At 48.4% G+C, this 20,915-nt stretch overlaps 1 protein-coding gene across 1 annotated transcript in view; it reads left to right on the forward strand.

Moving 5' to 3' along the window:
• The window catches only part of ATP2A3 (ATPase sarcoplasmic/endoplasmic reticulum Ca2+ transporting 3), a 64,778-nt gene extending 44,082 nt beyond the window's left edge, over positions 1-20,696 (forward strand). Inside the window, exons 9-21 of the mRNA XM_063146736.1 lie at positions 4,235-4,323; positions 8,426-8,528; positions 9,260-9,391; positions 10,285-10,410; positions 12,120-12,338; positions 13,058-13,393; positions 14,397-14,617; positions 14,780-14,982; positions 15,861-15,946; positions 16,826-16,959; positions 17,844-17,961; positions 19,106-19,223; positions 20,427-20,696. Of these exons, the coding sequence (XP_063002806.1) occupies positions 4,235-4,323; positions 8,426-8,528; positions 9,260-9,391; positions 10,285-10,410; positions 12,120-12,338; positions 13,058-13,393; positions 14,397-14,617; positions 14,780-14,982; positions 15,861-15,946; positions 16,826-16,959; positions 17,844-17,961; positions 19,106-19,223; positions 20,427-20,446 (1,905 nt within the window). The 3' untranslated portion in view covers positions 20,447-20,696. The remainder of the gene's footprint in view (positions 1-4,234; positions 4,324-8,425; positions 8,529-9,259; positions 9,392-10,284; positions 10,411-12,119; positions 12,339-13,057; positions 13,394-14,396; positions 14,618-14,779; positions 14,983-15,860; positions 15,947-16,825; positions 16,960-17,843; positions 17,962-19,105; positions 19,224-20,426) is intronic.
• Positions 20,697-20,915: the final 219 nt, after the last annotated feature.

Below are 20,915 nucleotides of genomic sequence, written 5' to 3' on the forward strand. Positions count from 1 at the left end.
CCCAAAGCCATGATGCAGAAGATGACTAACTGAAAATCTAAGGACAGGTGTTGCCTGCATTTCCGTGAGTCAAATAATGGTCCCCTTAGATCAATATTTATTGTCCCAGGCACCAATCAACGCTAGGACAAGGCTGCAAAATCTGGTTAATGTTTAGCCATCAGGAGTTCCCCGCTTCATTAAAGGCAACTGTTTAATGGCAGGAATATGGGTGATTGTTCATAGGTTTGCAGAGTTGTTTAGGAAGTTAAATATTTGCCTGGCAACAGTAGAACACCCCCCTTTCAGGGGAGATTATATTTATTTCTAAACAGCTTAGCTCATGCCCTGCCCTGAGCGCTCTATAAACTGGGAAGATCCTGGACAAACATTCAGATTGATTTTTGTTGGATCCAGGAGGGGCACCGTTTGCATACCGCACCTGCATCCCACCCACAGCCAGGGTGGCACGAGGTGGACTGATCCTAGAATCCTAGAATCGTAGAGTTGGAAGGGGCCTATAAGGCCATCAAGTCCAACCCCCTGCTCAATGCAGGGATCCACCCTAAAGCATCCCTGACAGATGTCTGTCCAGCTGCCTCTTGAAGGCCTCTAGTGCGTGAGAGCCCACAACCTCCCTAAGTAACTGATTCCATTGTCATACTGCTCTAACAATCAGGAAGTTTTTCCTGATGTACAGCTGGAATCTGGTGCAAGGGTGCCGTTCCCCTCAACAGGTTTGTTTCATTGTACGATGCACGCCCTGCTTTTCAGCTGGAAGATTCTCAAGGCAGCATCCAAAAGATTGCGATAATTTAACTGCCCCCCCCCCAAAAAAAACCAACCTCCTACCCGGCGGCTCTTAGTCCTCTGACCACCTGAGTGGATGTCCACACAGCCTAACCCCAACCGCAGCAGCCTCGGGCGGAGAGGGTTGTGAGAAAGCGCCGCGGGTCGGCGTCCCCGGGTGCGCGCTGGCCCTGCGCCAGCGGAGTGTTCCGTGCCTGGGACACAGGTGCGAGCTCTTGCACCGGTCCGCCTTGTAAGGTAGACGGGCCCCTCTGTGTATACAGAAGCGGCGTTGAACTGGGGGCTCTCCAGGTCCCGTGTAAAATGCTTTGTGGAAGGTGGAAGGCCAGCTTATCCGGTTTGGTGATTAACTTCCTGCTATGTTCCGCTCCTCTGTTTAGATTAATCTTGGAAAGACGTTAAGCGGGGGGAAACCACGCCACACTGAAATTGTGCATAAAACAGAAGACTGACAGTCTCTCTCTCTCTCTGCTGAACGCTCGGCCTCGTCTGCTCTGGCGTTCGTCACCGAATGCTTTGCGAAGGGAATAAATGGCACGCACAGCTCAGTTGCTCTAGGAAACGGCTTTGCCTTTCTGTCCGCCGCAGGCCTGAATCCTGAATCTGAGTTAATCTAAAAATGCCCAGGCTGGTATGGAAGTAACCCAAAGCCAGGAAAACGCCACAAGTTCAAGTGGGGAGTTGAATGACAAACTCGAGCCAGAGAGGGGTATATTTCCAACCCGCTGGAAGGTGGAGACGCTTCTCTGGAGAATCCCTCCCCGCCCCGTCCCGTCCCGTTGGATTTTGTAATTTCGAAGGAATCCCTTACTGCTCAGGGGCAAACTCTCCCTCACTTGCCTTTCCTGAAGCTTAGCTTGGCCCAGGGAGTGCTTGACAACCGCCCGCCCCCACACCAAAATTGTGCACTTCCCTTTCCCCTGTGTCAATGGCAGCTGCCATTGATGCTGCGGGGGTAATTGCACGATGTCCAGAGCATCCATCAATGGCACGCTTTCCCCGCTGCATCAATGGCGACTGTAAAGGCCCCATTTACGCAAGGGGGAAAGCGCAAATGCTCTCTTCATGCCTTTACCATTGCAGTGCGAGGCGTGTCCGCCAGACTCCCCGACCCAGTCGGGAGTTCACGATGTCCCTCTCCGTGCCTTGAGTCTTCTGCGCGTGCACGTTGAGTTTATTTATTTGTTGTTTATTCACTCAGTTGCTTCCGACTCTGTTGGGCAGCAATGGAACCAGTTACCTAGGGAGGTTGTGGGATCTCCCACACTAGAGGCTTTCAAGAGGCAGCTGGACAACCCTCTGTCAGGGATGCTTTAGGGTGGATTCCTGCATTGAGCAGGGGGTTGGACTCGATGGCCTTGTAGGTCCCTTCCAATTCTATGATTCTGTACTAAAGCATTGATTGAGTGTATAAAAGCCACTGTTGTGTTTCTCAGAAAACTCCTGCTTTCGATGGGAGGCAAATGACGAGGCCTGCTAGGTAATCCACAAAGCTTTTATTAAGCAACAAACATCTCTTCCACCTGAAGAGAGTCTAATCTCTTGGAAACTTCCCCCTAGGCAAAACTACAAACTAAGCAAGACAATTGTCCAATCAAGGAGAACAGGAAGCCCCTTCCCAAATGCCCATAACTTCAGAGAGTCTGGTGCAGAGGCAGGTTCTGGTGCAATCCTAGTCAGACCAACTTTCTCACACCTTCCTTCCGCTCTGTGCGTTTTTGCTTCTGATGGACCCTAGCATCAGCTAGCTTGTCGGGGCGCTCTCCTCCGAAAGAAAGCTCACTTCGCACTGAGCGTGTAGGATTTGGCCTTGAGGAGATAAGCTCTGGAGAGGGCTGACTCCCAGCTGGGGAATCACCCGTGAGAGCTTCCTCCCCCACTGGTACAGGCTGGCTGGTGTCTGGCGCTGCGTCTTCTAGTTTTGAATCTGATTCTGATTGATTACCTGAAACACCTTCTCCCAAAACAGGGGCATGACAGCCGCTCCTTATTTTTGGGTAGGCCCATTTTCACTTCCAAAATGATTGACACTCAACCACCTGAGCCCGCTATTAGAGGGAATGGTGGTAATGATACAAATACGTAACGTAGGAAAATACGAAGTGGTTACTTGAGTCTTCTTTAGATAGGTCTGTTTTGCTTCTTTCTTTTCCTTCAAACATATAAGCTGGCTTCGTTTTCCACTGCTGAGCATCAAGACTTCGCTTTCCCCCATCTATCATCTTCCCTTTTCTTCTTCCTGCTCCGCTATGCTTTGGAACATTAACCAGATTTCAGCAGCGATGACAGTCCAATTACACAAAACAAAAGCCAAGGGGAAGTAACCGCGAGTCCGTGGGCGTCTGAGTCGCAAAAATGTATACAACTCCTCGATGTCCACTTCTTTTATCTTTTGTGTGTTGTTTCATTGTCTTCTGAGCCAGCTCTGACACAGGTTGAAGGAGGCCACACTGGAATGAACTCCCTCATTTCCAACTGTGGGTGGGGAATCCGCCTTTTTGAATGCTCCTCCCTGTATGAATTACGCCCTGCAACCAGAAAACTAGCATAGTATGGAGTAGCCTGGAGACCCTTTTCTCCCTGAGGGGTTAGTTCTTTTACATGCACGCTTTTTGACATGTGGGGGAGCAGTCCTACAATTTAAAGCAAAACGTGCAAAGCCATGTCGACCGTAAGAAACAATCCAAAATCCACGTTATTAATTAAAATAATAGAATTTTAGAGTTGCAAGGGAGCTTTGGAGATCGTAGTAGTCAGGGTGCAGAACTCATCAGCTCCCCGAGCAGTCTGCTGCGCTGTTGAACTGTCCTGGATATGAGGCTGTCTCTCCTAATGTTTAGCCTAAATCTGCTTCCTTGCACTTTTCCAGCCCTTGGTTCTAGTCCTGCCGTCTAGAGCAACGAGACTGCTCCGTTTTCTGTGCGAGGGCCTTTCGGATATTTGAAGCCGGCGCTCATATCTCCTAATTTTCTCTTCTCCAGGCTAAATGTACCCAAACCTTTCAATTGTTCCCCAAAGAACTCACCTCCCCCCCTCCTCACTATCCAGGTCAGCATCCACTGGATTAGGGCTGTTGCAGGCTCCCGACCGGTCCGGGAGTCTGACGGACTCCCACACTCCGGACGCCGTCGGGCACCCACAGCAGATTTGCAGATCCGCGGGTTGAGCACCCGTGCACTCAACAGCCTGACAGATATCCACCCCAATTCCAGAGCCTCCATGGTGCGCGACTGCAGAGGTTCTGAAAATTACGTCATTCCCCCTGTCACTTACAGAACGGGAAAATGCACAATTTCCGGAGCCTGCGTTAAAATTCTGTGAATGAGGCAGGGCAATTGCACAATAATTCGCTCATCTGGAAGCACACTTCGTGTATCTCAACCAGCGCCCCAGCAATATAATCCTTTAATTGCTCATCTTTCTCTCTCTCTTCATTGTGTTGCAGATGTTCGTTGTGGAGAAGATTGAGGACATTCATTGCAATTTGCATGAGTTCACCATCACCGGGTCCACCTACACCCCCGAGGGACAAATGTGAGCGCTTGTCAGTTCTGTTTTAAGGAGACGCTGGAGAAATTCTCCCAAGCCGGGTTTAGAAATGAATCTCCGGGGGCTGCGGATACGGATGCCTGTCACTAGGAAATCTGCTTTTGGGGGATGGGGGGCTTGACGGAGTTCTGTGGTGTATACGCTTCACTGGCGGCCGAGCTGCGGGCTGTTCCTTGCACTCTGGCAACTTCTTTGTACATTGTTTTTGGACAAGGTTTTGAGGTTTATGCACATTTCTGAGCAGCGTGCGCAAATTTCGTCTGAATTAGCAGAATGTGCGCAAATTGGACTGGATTTGCACAATTAAGGCCATCATTTGTGCAAATTGCTCCAGGGTATGTGCCAATGGCTCAGGAATTGGTGCAAATTGCAGAACCTTCCCCAAAACAATGTGGAAGATTCCTGGAAACTCCTAATTCCATAAGTATAGATGGAGTCAAGCCCCATAGTTATAGATGGAGTCTGTTGAGTTGGGCCAGTGCGTGGATTTTTTAGTTTGGCTTTTTTCCTTAAATTGCCGTTTACGCAAGTGGCAGCTTCCATTTGCATCATTTATGCAAATGCCAGTCACTATTTGCATAATTCATGCAAATGGTGGCTGTAATTAGCTGAATTCACGCAAATGGTGGCCGTAATATGCTTAAATTGCACTTGGAATTTGGACAAAACAAAGCATAGGACTGCCGCAAGTTGTACAAATTAAGTGAATGGCTGCCGAAATTTGTGTAAGTTGGGCTGCCATTTGCATAAATGGTGATTTAAGGAGGGGGAAAATCAATAAAGTTCCTGGATTTTGCTGGGGGGCGGGACCTGGCTCGGGGAAAATCAGGCAAGCCGGAAAAAAGCTGGATTTCCCGGACAGCCATCATTAGTTTTGTCTCTCTGCCTTTTTTTAAAAAAAAATATCCATGGGAAAACAGCAAGCAGAAACAGTATGTACTGAGGAATGTGTGACGACTGGGTTTTTTCCCCAGCTTGCGTATGAGTGGTGGAGTCTAAACTGGGCTGTTCACAGCAGCTGTAGTTTTCTCCATATCTTCCTTCCCCAAATCTGTGGGAATTCCACATCTCCCATCCCAAAGGAGCACGCAAGTGTCATACAAGCTGGATTTACTTTGTCAAAAACAGCTAATTATAACACAGGGTGGACAACCCTTGGGAAACGGAGACCAAAGGGGAAATTGAGTCCACGGACGGAAGGGCAAATATTATCCAGTGAAAACCTTGATGCGGGCTTGCTGACCAAATTGGATTGTCCCGCAATACAGAGAATGGTCGAGATTCCATTCTTTGAAATCACGCTGCCTTTCCGGTCACTTTTGCTGAATTCCAGTTCGACTTGGAGAAATTTAAATATGAGCTCAAGAATTAGTACACAAGCAGATTCCTGTAGCAACAACTGTTCAGTTCGTGTGAATCTTCTGTGCCAACTGCCCCCCCCACATGCTACCAGCACACACGGATAAAACCCTACAAAAAAGTATGACATGAAACACTGCAAGAAAAAATGCATGTGGATAAAACCCTACAAAAAAGTAGGAAATGAAACACTGCAAGAAAAAATGCATGTGGATAAAACCCTACAAAAAAGTAGGAAATGAAACACTGCAAGAAAAAATGCATGTGGATAAAACCCTACAAAAAAGTAGGAAATGAAACACTGCAAGAAAAAATGCATGTGGATAAAACCCTACAAAAAAGTAGGAAATGAAACACTGCAAAAAAGTAACCTTCTTGATGTGTTTGTATGCACAACGGCTGTTTTACAGGTGCGTGCATGCGCTCCTGTGTGTTGGGAAAACCTTGATACAGCTGTTCGTAAACTCACATAAAAAATGGCTTTTTATGCAGCATTTTATCAGTGCTCCTGTCTGCCTGTAAAAGGGGTGGAATGGGGAAAGACAAAATTGTTGAAAACAATCCTAGAAAATAGCAGCTCACTTTTTTTTACTTGGCGTTTATAATGTATTTATGTATTAAATTTATATACCGCCCCATAGCCGAAGCTCTCTGGGCGGTTTACAAAAGTTAAAAACAGTGAACATTAAAAAGTATACAACATTTAAAACCATCAAAAATATAAAAACAGCAGTATCCATTTAAACAACAACAGTTCTGAGGTCCATTAAAAAACAAATAAACTTAGCATAGGTTGTTAAATGCTGTTAAATGCCTGGGAGATTATTATATTTACCGTCATAGCTACTGATGAGGGCAGGAGCCAAAACATTTAGCTCTAAATATATTTTGAAATTACTCTGTTGTTACTCTGTCTCTCAAAAGTATATATAATTCTGCAGCCAGGCAAACTTCTTTACCATAAAAAAGAAGAAGCTGAATTGTACACATCCTGAGTACATTATGCTGTTTGGGCCTTAGCTCAAATTTGTATATTTTTTTTGCCATTGGTGCTCCATTTTTGGTAATTGACAAGAGCAAATCTAATGCCAGTTTCACTGGCTTGGAGGGGAGGTAGGAGGTGGCGAATGTAGGCTTCCCCCTTTGGAGCGGGGGTGATATCAGTCACCCAACCCCGATAGAGTTTTGCACCCTGCTGTACACCCTCTTTCAAGCCATTCTTTGCCATCATAAGGACTAGATGCTTTAAAAAATAAACAAAAGAAAGCCATGATACTGTGTGTCCCCCTCTTCCCACATTCCGAAGGTATTTCAGCGTGAACACAGCCCTGGTAACGCACATAGGATTGGTTGAGGAGAGAAGTGTGTTACGTCTCCTCTCCTTTTGGATATATAAACTTTTCTTCCCTCCTGACTCTGCGGCGTGGAGGCTCTGCCGAGCTTTTAATTAGCCAAGAGCTTTTCCGTCGCAGCTGCGCTCCGTCCGAGACATGTGTTAACGTCTTGCGGAAAGGGTACAATTTGTCACTCACTTCGAAATAGCTCTTCGACAGAAGGCCGCCTTCCGACCTTCCCCAAATGTCTCTCCTGGAGGGGTTGATTAGGGCAGACTCGGGAATTCGAGAGAAATGTTGCCACCGTGCGGTCCTGATGTCACCTGTCAATGGCAGAGCCTTAGCTGGGGGTATGAGGAGGGGTCTCAGAGGTTGTGGCCCCCTGTTTTGCATGGAAAAGGTCTATGGTTCGATCCCAGTGCCTCCAGGTAAAAGGATGAGGCAAGACATTGGGGACGGATCCCTTCCTGGGATGCCACAGAACTTCCCCAGTCAACCAGGCTGATCAGGGGTCTGGAAACAAGGCCCTATGAAGAGAGACGGAAAGAACTGGGCATGTTTAGCCTGGAGAAGAGAAGATGGAGGGGAGACATGAGAGCACTCTTCAAAGACTTGAAAGGTTGTCACACAGAGGAGGGCCAGGATCTCTTCTCGATCCTCCCAGAGTGCAGGACACGGAATAACGGGCTCAAGTTAAAGGAAGCCAGATTCCGGCTGGACATCAGGAAAAACTTCCTGACTGTTAGAGCGGTACGACAATGGAATCAGTGACCTAGGGAGGTGGTGGGCTCTCCCACACTGGAGGCTTTCAAGAGGCAGCTGGACAACCCTCTGTCAGGGATGCTTTAGGGTGGATTCCTGCCTTGAGCAGTGGGTTGGACTCGATGGCCTGGTAGGCCCCTTCCAACTCTGCTATTCTATGATTCTATGAAATAGACGGTTCTCAGCTAGATGGATCAACGTTTTGACTCAATCTAAGACAACTTCCCACAAAGAAGGCCTCTGAGCATGCACAAAGTGCATTTTCATAGGGGTGGGTCAACAGGCAAGTCTGAGCTCGCCAAGGTTTTCTGACCGTCGGCTCCCTACTCATCTCGCGCTCACTTTACATTTGCGTACTGCGCGAAGGGGGAAATCGCGCAGAGCGAATCGTTATCAAACGCGAAAGGGGCGCGGAAATGACCTAATTCGTGCCAATTTCCAAACCGGCAGAAATTTCCCCAGAGACTAGAATGGGGATGATTTTACAATTTGCGCGAATCTGGAAGTTTGCACAAACCGAATGGGGAGAGCGACGTGAATCGAACGTGTGCTGCTGTTTGGTCATGCGTAGAAACTTAAGACTTACACTGCCATATTCTTACGTAAGATTTTTTTTTCCTTTGCTCTGACAGCTTGAAGAATGACTGCCCTGTTCAGTGTGGACAATTTGACGGCTTGGTGGAACTTGCCACCATCTGTGCCCTTTGCAACGATTCTTCGCTAGATTACAACGAGGTGGGTGGGAATGGCAACCCGTTGTTAGTATTTTTATTGTTATTAATAGGATACATTCCGTCTATTTCCAGTGTTCGGGTGGGGAGCAAAAATGCTGAAGTAGCCAAAACAGGACCACTCACAGAGAGCAGCCTAACACTACAATCCTATACTTACTTACCTGGGAGTAAGTCCCACTGAATTCAGTAGGATTTCTGAGTAGACACGTACAGGTTTTATACTATGATTGTGATTTCCGCAGGGGAGAGGGTTCCCCCCAGTCAAGCATTTCAGTATGTGGACGGGGAGACATTTTTCTCCCACTCTGAAAATACTAGAACCCAACGGGGTCATCCCACGAAGCTGATGGGTGGGAGATTCAGGGCAGGGAAAAGGAAGGGCTTCTTCACACAGCGCAGGGTTGAATTATGGAATTCACGACCACAAGATGTCGTGATGGCCACCCGTTTGGATGGCTTTAAAGGGGGGATGGATAAATTCCTGGAGGAGGCGAAGGCTATCAAGGGTTACTAGTGCTGGTGGTTATGTGCTACCTTCAGTACCTGAGGCAGTAACCTGAGTGCACCAGTTGCTGGGGAACATGGGTGGGAGGGTGCTGTTGCACAGATGTCCAATTTGTGGGGTTTGGGCTGACAGCTGTTTGACCACTGTGTGAGCAGAGCAATGGACTAGATGGACCCTGGGTCTGACCCAGCAGGGCTCTTCTGATGTTCTTACGTTCCTCTTATCAGTCCAAGAAAGTCTACGAAAAGGTGGGCGAAGCAACAGAAACAGCGTTGACTTGCCTGGTGGAGAAAATGAACGTTTTCAATACAGACACCAGCAACCTTTCTAAAGTCGAGAGAGCCAATGCGTGTAATACAGTGAGTAAGGAATTACGGTCCCTGTGTATTGGAGCCCAAACTACAGTGCATAGCTTAAGAGTTAACTTTTTATTTTTATTTTCTAGTGTGCCCCTGATTCGGATGGGGACCACCACACTCCTGGAGAGGAGGATTAAGCCTCTCCCTACAGCGGGTGGGGGATAACAAAAGGGAAAACAGTTTCCATTGAAAAAGGGCCTTCAAACCTCCTCCGTCAGCCTGCTCTACCATCCACATGGAATTCCAGGCGCTCGCCTGCAGACAATCCCTAATCGCCTATGGCGACCAGCCAAGTGCTGAATACAAGCCTGGCAAAAGGTTGTGGCCTGGGCAGTAGGCCTCAGCCAATGCCACCTTATTTCCAGGCCAGAACCCAGGGAGTTTACCAATGAAACGACCTAAGCGATATAAGGTTGGCGTGATGCAAAACGGAGGCCTCCCGGCTCCAAAGTTTCCTAGGCGTGAAGCCTCAAAGAAGCGAGAAGACTTCTGCATATGGCCACGGCAGGAAGGCTGGCTCTCGGGTTGAGCGAGAGATCTGTGCAGTCCGTGTCTTTATTTATTTATTATATTTACCCTATTTCTTCCATTCTAAGACGCACTTTTTCCCCCATATAAACATCTCTAAAAATGGGGTGCGTCTTAGAATCGCGGGTGTGTCTTAGGGTTTTTTTTCTGTTAGTGGTACTGAAATTAGTGTGCGTCTTGCAATCGATGGCGTCTTACAATCGAAGAAATACCGTTCCATATCCATAGATTTCAGGCCGGTGAGCAGCAGACAGGATAAAAGAATAAAAACTATTTAAAAAAGAAACAGAATACAGAACTAGAACCGAACCTGTCAGCTGCTTTGAGTGCCCTTTCCATGTTCCTGATCATCTTTTCCTCCTCAGGTGATCAAACAACTGATGAAGAAGGAATGTACCCTTGAATTCTCCCGCGATCGCAAGTCTATGTCCGTTTACTGCACACCTGTGGACTCCGGGCACAATTCCTCCAGCAGCAAGCTCTTTGTCAAGGTAACAGCACTCTGGGGATGGGCCGGAGGACGCAAACACCACTTTTTTAAACCTGCTATGAACTTGTCCCGGGCAAAATAGCAAGGTGGCTGTGGGGCCGGATTGTCATGGAATGCTGACATCAATTTTCTGAACCTTTTTTTAAAAAAGTCTATTTTAATGAGGTTTTATTCTGTTTTTATTTTATTTTTATCTTGTACACGGCTCCAAAATTTTCAATGGGGAGCGGTATATAAGAATTATAAATTAAATTAAATTAATTAAATAAATAAATTTCTCCCCCCCACGCGTTGCCATGACTCTGCTCTGTTCGCCGACCTGTCCGTCTTCAAAAGATGTTTCAGCGAAGAGTGGCAAACAAGCGCCCCCTAGAGGAAATGCAGGCTCCCGTGAGCTGAGCTTGGCTTAAGCCGGCGTGGGCAGGCCTTCAAGCTTGCAGGGTCTGTTTTGTGATGGAGGCGAAAGTCGGACAATGAAAAATGCAGATAGGAAGAAGATCGACTCCTTTGAAATGAGATGTTGGAAGAGAGTTTTGTGGATACCGCCGACCATGAAAAAGACGAATAAGTGGGTTCTGGAAAGAATTAAGCCAGAACTCTCACTGAGACTATCCTACTTTGGATATATAATGAAAAGGAACAACTAATTAGAAAAAACAGTGATGTTGGGAAAAAGAGAAGGCAGGAGGAAAAGAGGAAGATCAAAGAAGGGATGGATTGTCTCCATAAAGAAAGATACGGACACATCTTTAGAATCATAGAATAGCAGAGTTGGAAGGCCATTGAGTCCAACCCCCTGCTCAAGGCAGGAATCCACCCTAAAGCATCCCTGACAGAGGGTTGTCCAGCTGCCTCTAGTGTGGGAGAGCCCACAACCTCCCTAGGTCACTGGTTCCATTGTCATACTGCTCTAACAGTCAGGAAGTTTTTCCTGATGTCCAGCCGGAATCTGGCTTCCTTTAACTTGAGCCCGTTATTCCGTGTCCTGCACTCTGGGAGGATCGAGAAGAGATCCTGGCCCTCTTTTAAGTACTTGAAGAGTGCTATCATGTCTTTCTGAGTTTAAGAAAGCCATGAAGTCTCATCTCTTCCGGCAGGCCTACCCAGATGAATTTTAAGATGTCTGATGGTTATTTTAATATTGTTTCAGTTTTAGTCTTATGCGTTTTGTGGTATTTTTGTATTGAATGTTGTTCCCTGCCTTGATCCAGAGGGAGAGGTGGGTAAGAAATATATTATTAGTAGTAGTATTTTATTTATTTATTTATTTATTTATTTATTTATTACATTTCTATACTGCCCAATAGCTGGAGCTCTCTGGGTGGTTCACAAAAATTAAAAACATTCAAAGTATAAACCAAACAGTATAAAACCATAATATAAAATACAATATAAAAGCTCAACCAGATAAAAACAGCAGCAATGCAAAATTACAAATTTAAAACACCAAGTTAAAATTTATTTATAGACTGTTAAAATGCTGGGAGAATAAAAGGGTCTTCACCTGGCGTCTAAAAGCATATAATGTAGGTGCCGAGCGAACCTCCTTAGGGAGCTCGTTCCACAGCAGAGAAGGCCCTGCTCCTCCTGGTAGCCACCTGCCTCTCTTCTTTTGGCAGGGGCTCGCGGAGAAGGGCCCCTGAGGATGACCTAAGGGACCGGGCAGGTACATATAGGTAGTAGTAGTAGTATTGCTTTTAATTTCTGTAGGGTGCTCCGGAAAGCGTCATTGAGCGCTGCAGATACATCCGGGTGGGCAACAATCGGGTCCCGCTGAAGTTCTCCACCAAAGAGAAGATCTTATCTAAAATCCGGGAGTGGGGGACCGGCATTGACACGCTGCGCTGCCTCGCCCTGGCCACGAGGGACCACCCGCCCCGGAAAGAGGACATGCGCCTGGATGACGCCAGCCAGTTCATTAACTACGAGGTAAGCCTGGCCCTGGAGGCGGGGGCGCGAGGCGGGAGCAGTCTGTGGTACGGAAAGTACACACGTGGTTAATAAGCGAGGATTCTAAGGGCAGTGTCATTGCTCCCTATGTCTTTTACTGATTCAGAAATTTCCTGACTTTTGAGCATGTTTTACGTATGGCTGCTTTCTGGATGTCCGCGTGGGTGTATTTTGGTAGGCCCAGCTTCTGAAGGTTTTCTGTACAGGTTTATTTTTCTATGTGATGCTGATAACTAAGGTGACTAACAGGATAATTGTGACCTTTTCCTGTTGCCATACTTCTTTAACTCCCATAGCCAGTGGTGTATATTTTTCTCCCTTTCTCTCTTCCTTTTCTACAACATTTGTGTCACTAGGTATTGCTATATCGATGAGGTCGGTGTGTTTTTCTTTTTTTGCCTATAACTGTTCTGTTTGATTGATTTCAAGGTATTGTCTTGTCCTTATTATGCAACTATTCAGATGTTTTTATGCTGGCTTTCTTTGTCACAATTAAATTCGCTTGCAATGGCTGGTTTCCAAAGAATGCCTCCGCGTCATTTTGTGAAGATTTGCAGAAGACCTAGCAGAAGACTTCGCATCCTACCACCCTCCTTTCTCTCCCAACCTTCTCCCCCACCCCTGTTCGCAAATACCTGTCACCCCCGATTTCCCCCGCCCCCTGGTTCATGGGTACTTTCCCCTCTCGCGCCCCCCAGACCAATCTGACCTTCGTCGGCTGCGTGGGCATGCTGGACCCTCCCCGGAAGGAAGTGGTGTCGTCCATCGAGATGTGCAAGAAAGCCGGCATCCGCGTCATCATGATCACCGGAGACAACAAGGGGACGGCCGTGGCAATCTGCCGGCGGATCGGGATCTTCACAGAGACCGAGGAGGTGGCGGACAAGGCTTACACGGGCAGGGAGTTTGACGACCTCTCGCCGGAAGCCCAGAGTGACGCCTGCCGGTCGGCCCGCTGCTTTGCTCGTGTGGAGCCTGCCCACAAGTCCAAGATAGTCGAATACCTCCAGTCGTTCAACGACATCACGGCCATGGTGAGCGCACCCGGCTCCCAAACCTGATTGAGGTCAAGGAGCGGGTTGGGTGAGGATTTTGTTTCAGTTTGTTCAGCACCAGAACATTCCCCCTTTGCATCCCCAGATGCAAATGCAAGCATAGAATCATAGAATAGTAGAGTTGGAAGGGGCCCACAAGGCCATCGAGTCCAACCCCCTGCTCAGTGCAGGAATCCACCCTAAAGCATCCCTGACAGAGGGTTGTCCAGCTGCCTCTTGAATACCTCAAGTGTGGGAGAGCCCACCACCTCCCTAGGTCACTGGTTCCATTGTTGCACTGCTCTAACAACCAGGAAGTTTTTCCTGATGTCCAGCTGGAATCTGGCTTTCTTTAACTTGAGCCCGTTATTCCGTGTCCTGCACTCTGGGAGGATCGAGAAGAGATCCTGGCCCTCCTCTGTGTGACAACCTTTTAAGTATTTGAAGAGTGCTGTCATGTCTCCCCTCAATCTTCTCTTCTCCAGGCTAAACATGCCCAGTTCTTTCAGTCTCTCTTCATAGGGCTTTGTTTCCAGACCCCTGATCATCCTGGTTGCCCTCCTCTGAACACGCTCCAGCTTGTCTGCGTCCTTCTTGAATTGTGGAGCCCAGAACTGGACGCAATACTCTACATGAGGCCTAACCAGGGCTGAATAGAGAGGAACCAGTACCTCGTGTGATTTGGAAGCTATACTTCTATTAATGCAGCCCAAAATAGCATTTGCCTTTCTTGCAGCCCTATCGCCCTGTTGGCTCATATTCAGCTTGCGATCTACAACAATTCCAAGATCCTTCTCGTTTGTAGTACTGCTTAGCCAAGTATCCCCCATCTTGTAACTGTGCATTTGGTTTCTATTTCCTGCCCAGCTGCCTCTTGAAGGCCTTCCTACCGGGTTTCCTGTAGACATATGGCTGGCCCTTCCTGGAAACGAGATAGGTGGACCTGTGGCCTGCTCTGCAGGCCTTGTCTTCCATTCTTAACAGAGTGTCTTGCTTCCCCCAGACCGGTGACGGAGTGAACGACGCCCCGGCTTTGAAGAAAGCCGAAATTGGCATTGCCATGGGCTCGGGCACGGCCGTGGCCAAGTCGGCCGCCGAAATGGTCTTGTCCGATGACAACTTCTCCACCATCGTCGCCGCCGTGGAGGAGGGCAGGGCCATCTACAATAACATGAAGCAGTTCATCCGGTATCTCATCTCCTCCAACGTCGGAGAGGTCGTCTGGTAAGAGCCCTTGGTCGGGAGATGGGTTCCCCTGGGACCATAGGATTGCTCTCACGAGGACGTTAGGTCCAGGTTCTGAAACGAAACCCCCAAGAAAAGTGAAGAGAAAAGTAGCACGGCCTAACTCACTCTTGCCCGAACGTTTTTGCGTTCCACTTTTAGCATCTTCCTGACGGCCATTTTGGGCCTCCCGGAAGCTTTGATCCCGGTGCAGCTACTTTGGGTGAACCTGGTGACGGACGGGTTGCCGGCCACGGCTCTCGGCTTCAACCCTCCCGACCTCGACATCATGGACAAACTTCCGCGCAACCCCCGAGAGCCACTGATCAGCGGCTGGCTCTTTTTCCGCTACCTCGCGATTGGAGGTGAGGATCCTATCAAATTAGATTTCCAAGGGACGTTCAATTGGGGGACATGGTAGAATTTCGTATGCGCTCACAATCAATCAATCGTGCCCCGTTCGAATGTGAGTGCGAGCAGAACATTGTGTGCTCCTAACCTGTTCGCAAATTCTCAAACACGCACTCGTCTTCGCAAATGGCACAAATTTCAAAGAGAAAGCCATTTCAAATTTGTGCATTTTTTAAAAAAAAAACACACACACAACACATGGGCAATTTCACATTTTAATGTTATGGAGGTAAGTTGTGCAACTTTGAAAAATACTCCGATTTTATTTTTTTTGCGCAAATTCCCAATTCGATTTGCGCATTTTTCCCCTTCGCGCTCCCAAGCGTTTGCGTAAATCTCTCTGCTGTGCACGTTCCAGTTCTAGAGCGTAATTTTGGACACCCTCCTTGTACCTACATTCGAGAGGAGGGGCCATGAAGCACAGAGCAACCAAAGAACAATAAGGGAAATGAACTGGGGAAGTCAATTTGTTTCTATTCCATACCTTTGGTCTGCTTTTCTTGAGACCTCTCCCCTATTTTAAAATTAATGGTATATCTGCTGAAAAACGAGGATATTCCTGTATATGTAATGTATTTTCTTTCTGTTTTCACAATGGTGTTGTTGTTTTGTTCTGTTTTGTTGATATTCACAATATTTTTAAAACAACAACAACAACACCCAATCCATAAAAGATAAAATGAACTCTGGCAAATGACCTTGGTTTGCCGTGGAAAGAGACAGCGGCTGGGTTAGAACCTCTTTGGCTGCCTCCTGACGGCTGCACGGTTTCATGAGGACTACTAGGCTGTGTTATCAATCCCGTTCTCCCATTTCTCCCCCTCTCTTGAAGTGTACGTCGGCTTTGCAACTGTGGGGGCAGCGACCTGGTGGTTCTTGTATGATTCCGAAGGGCCGCAAGTTACCTTCTACCAGCTGGTAAGTCGATTGTCCGGATCAGGCAGTCTACATCTTTATTTTATTTGACTTACATGTTTTAAGTCAAAATGCCCAAAATGGCTTCCAGAGCGGCTTTCAAAGATTAGCAGTGTGGCAGTCCCAGCCCTCGGGGTTACAATCTAAAAGAGGTGATGCTCGAGGAACAAGCGGTGAGGAGGGAGGAGGAAAACGCACCAAACTCAGGGACGAGTTCTTAGAGTTACAGTTCTTATCACAACCTTCTGGGTAGGAAACACGCCTGCTGGCCGCTAGGTGGCAGTTGAGAGAGGGCCAAAGTTTGTTGGTCTCTCACACGGCTGCCCACAGGAAACCCACGAGTAGGATATGAGTCTGATAACACCCTCCCGCCCATGTTCCCCAGCAACTAGCGCACACAAGCTTACTGCCTCGAATACTGGAGATAGCACACAACCATCAGGGCTAGTAGCCACTGATAGCCTTCACCTCCAGGAATTTATCCACCCCCCTTTTAAAGCCATGCAAATGGGTGGCGATCACGACATCTTGTGGTAGTGAGTTCCATCGTTTAACTCTGCGCTGTGTGAAGAAGTCCTTCCTTTTATTTGTCCTGGATCTCCCACCCATCAGTTTCATGGGATGACCCCCATTGGGTTCTAGTATTTTGAGAGAGGGAGAAAAAGGTCTCCCTGTCCACGTTCTCCACACAGTTGCCAGGATCCCTTGACTGTGCTTGTTGTGAAGCTGTAGCACAGCTCCTTCGTGACGAATGCTATCAAAGCGGAGGTATAAATATTAGCAGCAGACGGCTCCTGCTAGGGACGGAGGGGTGGCCGTGGCTGGGTTCTCCTGCCCACAGCCTCCCTCTCCAGTGTTGTCATGGGCTTCTTCTGCCCACAGAGGAACTTCATGAGATGTACGGAGGACAACCCCATCTTCGAAGGCATCGAGTGCGAAATCTTTGAGTCTCGTTATCCCACCACCATGGCGCTCTCGGTGCTGGTGACCATTGAGATGTGCAATGCGCTCAACAGGTACGGCGCCACCTGCCGGGTACATCTTCTCTCCTGCCCCCAGCGTTTAAAACGATCTGAGTAGGACCTGAGAATCAAATGGGGACTGGATAACAAGAGCACCATAATCCAGGCTCTGTGGAAGCCCCTGCTAAAAAAAAACACCCAGATGTGCAGAGAAACGTGAAGTTTGTACATGTTCCTGTACCATGGGGCTGGAAAACTCAGGTAGACACAGGGCCTGTTCAGACTACGGTGACCCTATGGAAAGAAGGACAGGGCTCCTGTATCTTTAACAGTTTATAGTTTATAGAAACGGGAATTTCAGCAGGCGTCGTTTGTATGCACGCAGCACCTGGTGAAATTCCCTCTTCATCGCAACAGTTAAAGCCGCCGGAGCCCTGCCCTCTTTTGTATCTGGTCACACTATGCAGGGCTCCGGCAGCTTTAACTGTTGCGATGAAGAGGGAATTTCACCAGGTGCTGCATGCATACAAACAGCACCTGCTGAAATGCCCCTTTCTGTGCAACTGTTAAAGATACAGGAGCCCTGTCCTCTTTTTCATATGGTCACAGACAACACACTAAGCCGTGGTTAGCTGCTAACCCTTTTGCAGCAAATGGTTAGGGAGTGTGTTTAAACAATTGATAAAAAACATGACAGTCCTTGTCCACACGCTTACAATCTAAATAGACACGACACAAGAGGAAAAAAGGAGGAGGAGGGAGGAGGGAAAAGAAGAAAGTGGTCTTTCAGCGGGGCTGGTGGCATGGCCCCGCCCCACCTCCCCTCTCATCTCCCTCGGCCTGCTGGGAAAAGCTCTTAAAGGGGAAGGCTGTTCGTCACGGGTTCAAGGCACGCAGGAATAGGCTTTGAGGGGTTCGCTTCTGTCTCCCTTCTACAGCGTTTCTGAAAACCAGTCCTTGCTGAGGATGCCTCCCTGGCTCAACCTTTGGCTGTTGGGGGCCATTGTCATCTCGATGGCCTTGCATTTCCTCATCCTTTCCGTGAAGCCGTTGCCGGTATGTAGCGGGGCCTTGAGAGAAGAAGCCGTGGGGCCCCAAGAAGGTGCTTCTGTCCCCTTGCCCTTCTTAGCCAGGAGGGACTCTGGGCCCAAGCAGGAACCTGTTCAGGACTGGGCCGAGCAATGTGACGTTGAACTAGCGGAGGCTGGTGACTCCGACGTCAGTGGGGCGTTGAATCCACTCCGGGGTTCAGTTAGAACTCAAAAGGAGCTACTTGAGGTGCTTCTGGCTGGTTTTGACTGAAACCCGGAGCGGGAGGGTTGATGCCGTACCAGTTGGTTTCTCCCTCTGCTGGCCGTTGGTCCAATTTTCATTGTGGATCCTGGTTCCACACACAGGATTTGCCCTGGGACTGAACAACTACATCTGGTCACCTGGGGCGCGTCCGACGTGTGATAGAGTGACCCCGTTTTCTCATGCATCCGCCAAACCCATGGAGCTAGTCGTGAGGGTTGGGCCAGTGTTTCAAACTTCGCCTTTTGCACCTGGGGCAGCTCTGATTTCTCTCCATGCTGGGGGAAAACGTCTCTACGGAACGTGTAGAGTTTTTTTTTCCTGGTCATCAGGAAAAACTTCCTGACTGTTAGAGCAGTACGACAATGGAACCAGTGACCTAGGGAGGTGGTGGGCTCTCCCACACGAGAGGCATTCCTGGACGGCCCGTTGTCACGGATGCTTTAGGGTGGATCCCTGCATTGAGCAGGGGGTTGGACTCGATGGCCTTAGAGGCCCCTTCCAACTCTACTATTCTAGGATTCTCTCCAACAAGTGGGACTTGCAACAAAAAGAGTTACGCCGTGAAGCATCCTCTTTCGCTGTTCCAATCAGCCAAATAGGGCCTCGTCCAGGACACTCCATTCCACCACCGCCCACTCCTGGTTTTCCATTTTCCCCAATGGCATTCTGTGGCATTCTGTTCAGCCCCCCATGCGGCCGTTTGGGGTGTCTCCCTCCCTCAGGCTTTTCCCCTCTAAGTTTTTTTTGTTTTAACCTCTGCAAAACTTTGAGTCAGCCTTTGCATTCTCCAAACCCCCAGCCCTCTTGCATGCGGGGGGTGCCGTGGTGCCTACATCAGCATTGGCACTCCCCGCTGAACTTGGAAGCTAGAGGGAGTCGTAAGTAGCGTCTCGTTGCTTTGCAGCTGATCTTTCAGGTGACCCCACTTAGCTGGCCTCAATGGGTGACGGTGCTGAAAATCTCCTTGCCGGTCATACTGCTAGATGAAGGCTTGAAGTACCTCTCCCGCAACCATTTAGACGGTAAGTGCGACCTACGGTGGGAGTGCCGGCCAGCTCCTTGCTTTTCACCATCCGTTGACGTCGTGTACGAACAGGGACGTCAGAGGAATCCATCCTCGTAGAACTTTCGGCAGGTCGAATCCCTGGATCTCGGCTCGTTTTCCTGTGAGCTGGCCTGGGGTGGTATTTGCACAAGTAGTGATTTGTGTAATTTGCGCAAATTGCAGCCCTATTTTGCCATAACTTCTGCGGATTACACAACTCACGGCCCCGAATTGCGCAAATCATGCAAAATGGCTATTTACGCAATTTTTAAAAAAAGCCAAAAGGGTTCCCAGATTTTGGGAAGAGACCCATAGCCTGGCTTGGCTCAGAAACACAAGACGAGTCAGTGCAGCAGCCAGACTGCTGACCATGGCTGGTTACAGGGAGCATACAACTCCCCTGTTAAAACAACTCCACTGGCTACCAATGTCTTTCCAGGAAGAATTCATAGAGCTGGTTATGACCTATAAAGCCTTATACGGCCTGGGACCAGGGTACTTGGAAGACCGCCTTCTCCCATATGCGCCTGCCCAGCTCTTAAGATCTTCTGAAGAGGCCCTTCTTTGGAGATCGCCACCTTTAGAAGTGGATTGGTGGCAAGCCAAGAGCAGGCCTTTTTGGTGATGGCTCCCAGGCTGTGGAACTCCCTCCCAAGGGAGGTGAGGATGGCTCCCTCTTTGCTGTCCTTCCACCAGCAGGCAAAGACCTTTTTATTGAAGCAGGCCTTTGGTATGGAAGCAGGTCTGTTGGGGAAAGGCTTTTTCCCCCTAACTTTTCTGGGGTTTTTTTCTGGGCCTTCACATCTGTACTCCAGACTGCTTCGGCCAACTTCGGGTCAGGATTCTGATCAAAAACCGAAGCGGTGCTCAGCCCTAAGTGGGGACGGGGACTTGAAGACACACACTTGTTCCTTGAATCAGGGAATATTTCTGCTGGAGCAGAAAAGACAGACTGTGGAGCAATGGGTACCTCTGCTGGAAAATTCCCCACCTGAGTTTTAAAGCCATCTAAGGTAGTACTAAGGATTCTACTTCTCAATTTTCTCCCCATCAGTTTCATGGGGAAATTGATTTTCCCTATGAAGGGAGGCGGAGAAGTTTTTATTTTTATTTACTTTTGAAATGGAAACTCACAGCCCTTTCTTGTCTCTCTCCCCACCCCCAAACGCCCCCTCCCCAGGCAAAGAGACGAAGAAATGAATGACACAAAGGAATCTCTCTTTCTCTGCAAACGAACCCCAAACTCTGATCTGGGACTGGAAAAAAAATTGCATGCTCGAACATCGCCAGGAGCCAGCAAGGAAATAATGCATGTTTTCAAAGTCTCGGACTTGAATGCGGGTGAATCGTCAAATGAAAAGGAAATCCGATTTTGTTTTTCTTTTTACTTCGGTTATGTAGGGTTTTTTTCCTCCCTTGTACATAATGGTGCAAATACTGGATAGCTAAATTATGGGGTTGCGGGTGGGGGGAGGGGTTTTTTTTTGCCGGGGGGGTAGAATTTGCTCTGTAATGGAGGCAGGGTAAACTCCGCTTCGTCTCAAGATTCGGTTCCTCTTTTCCGCCCACGCTTTTCTCTTTTTCTGCCCTGCTTCAGTGCCCTAATGACTGCATTTCTCTCTCTCTCTCGAGGTGGAGAGAGAAACAGAGTTTGTGATTGTTTCGGGGT

The sequence above is a fragment of the Elgaria multicarinata genome, chromosome 22, assembly GCF_023053635.1.
Source record: "Elgaria multicarinata webbii isolate HBS135686 ecotype San Diego chromosome 22, rElgMul1.1.pri, whole genome shotgun sequence".
Taxonomy (NCBI): domain Eukaryota; kingdom Metazoa; phylum Chordata; class Lepidosauria; order Squamata; family Anguidae; genus Elgaria; species Elgaria multicarinata.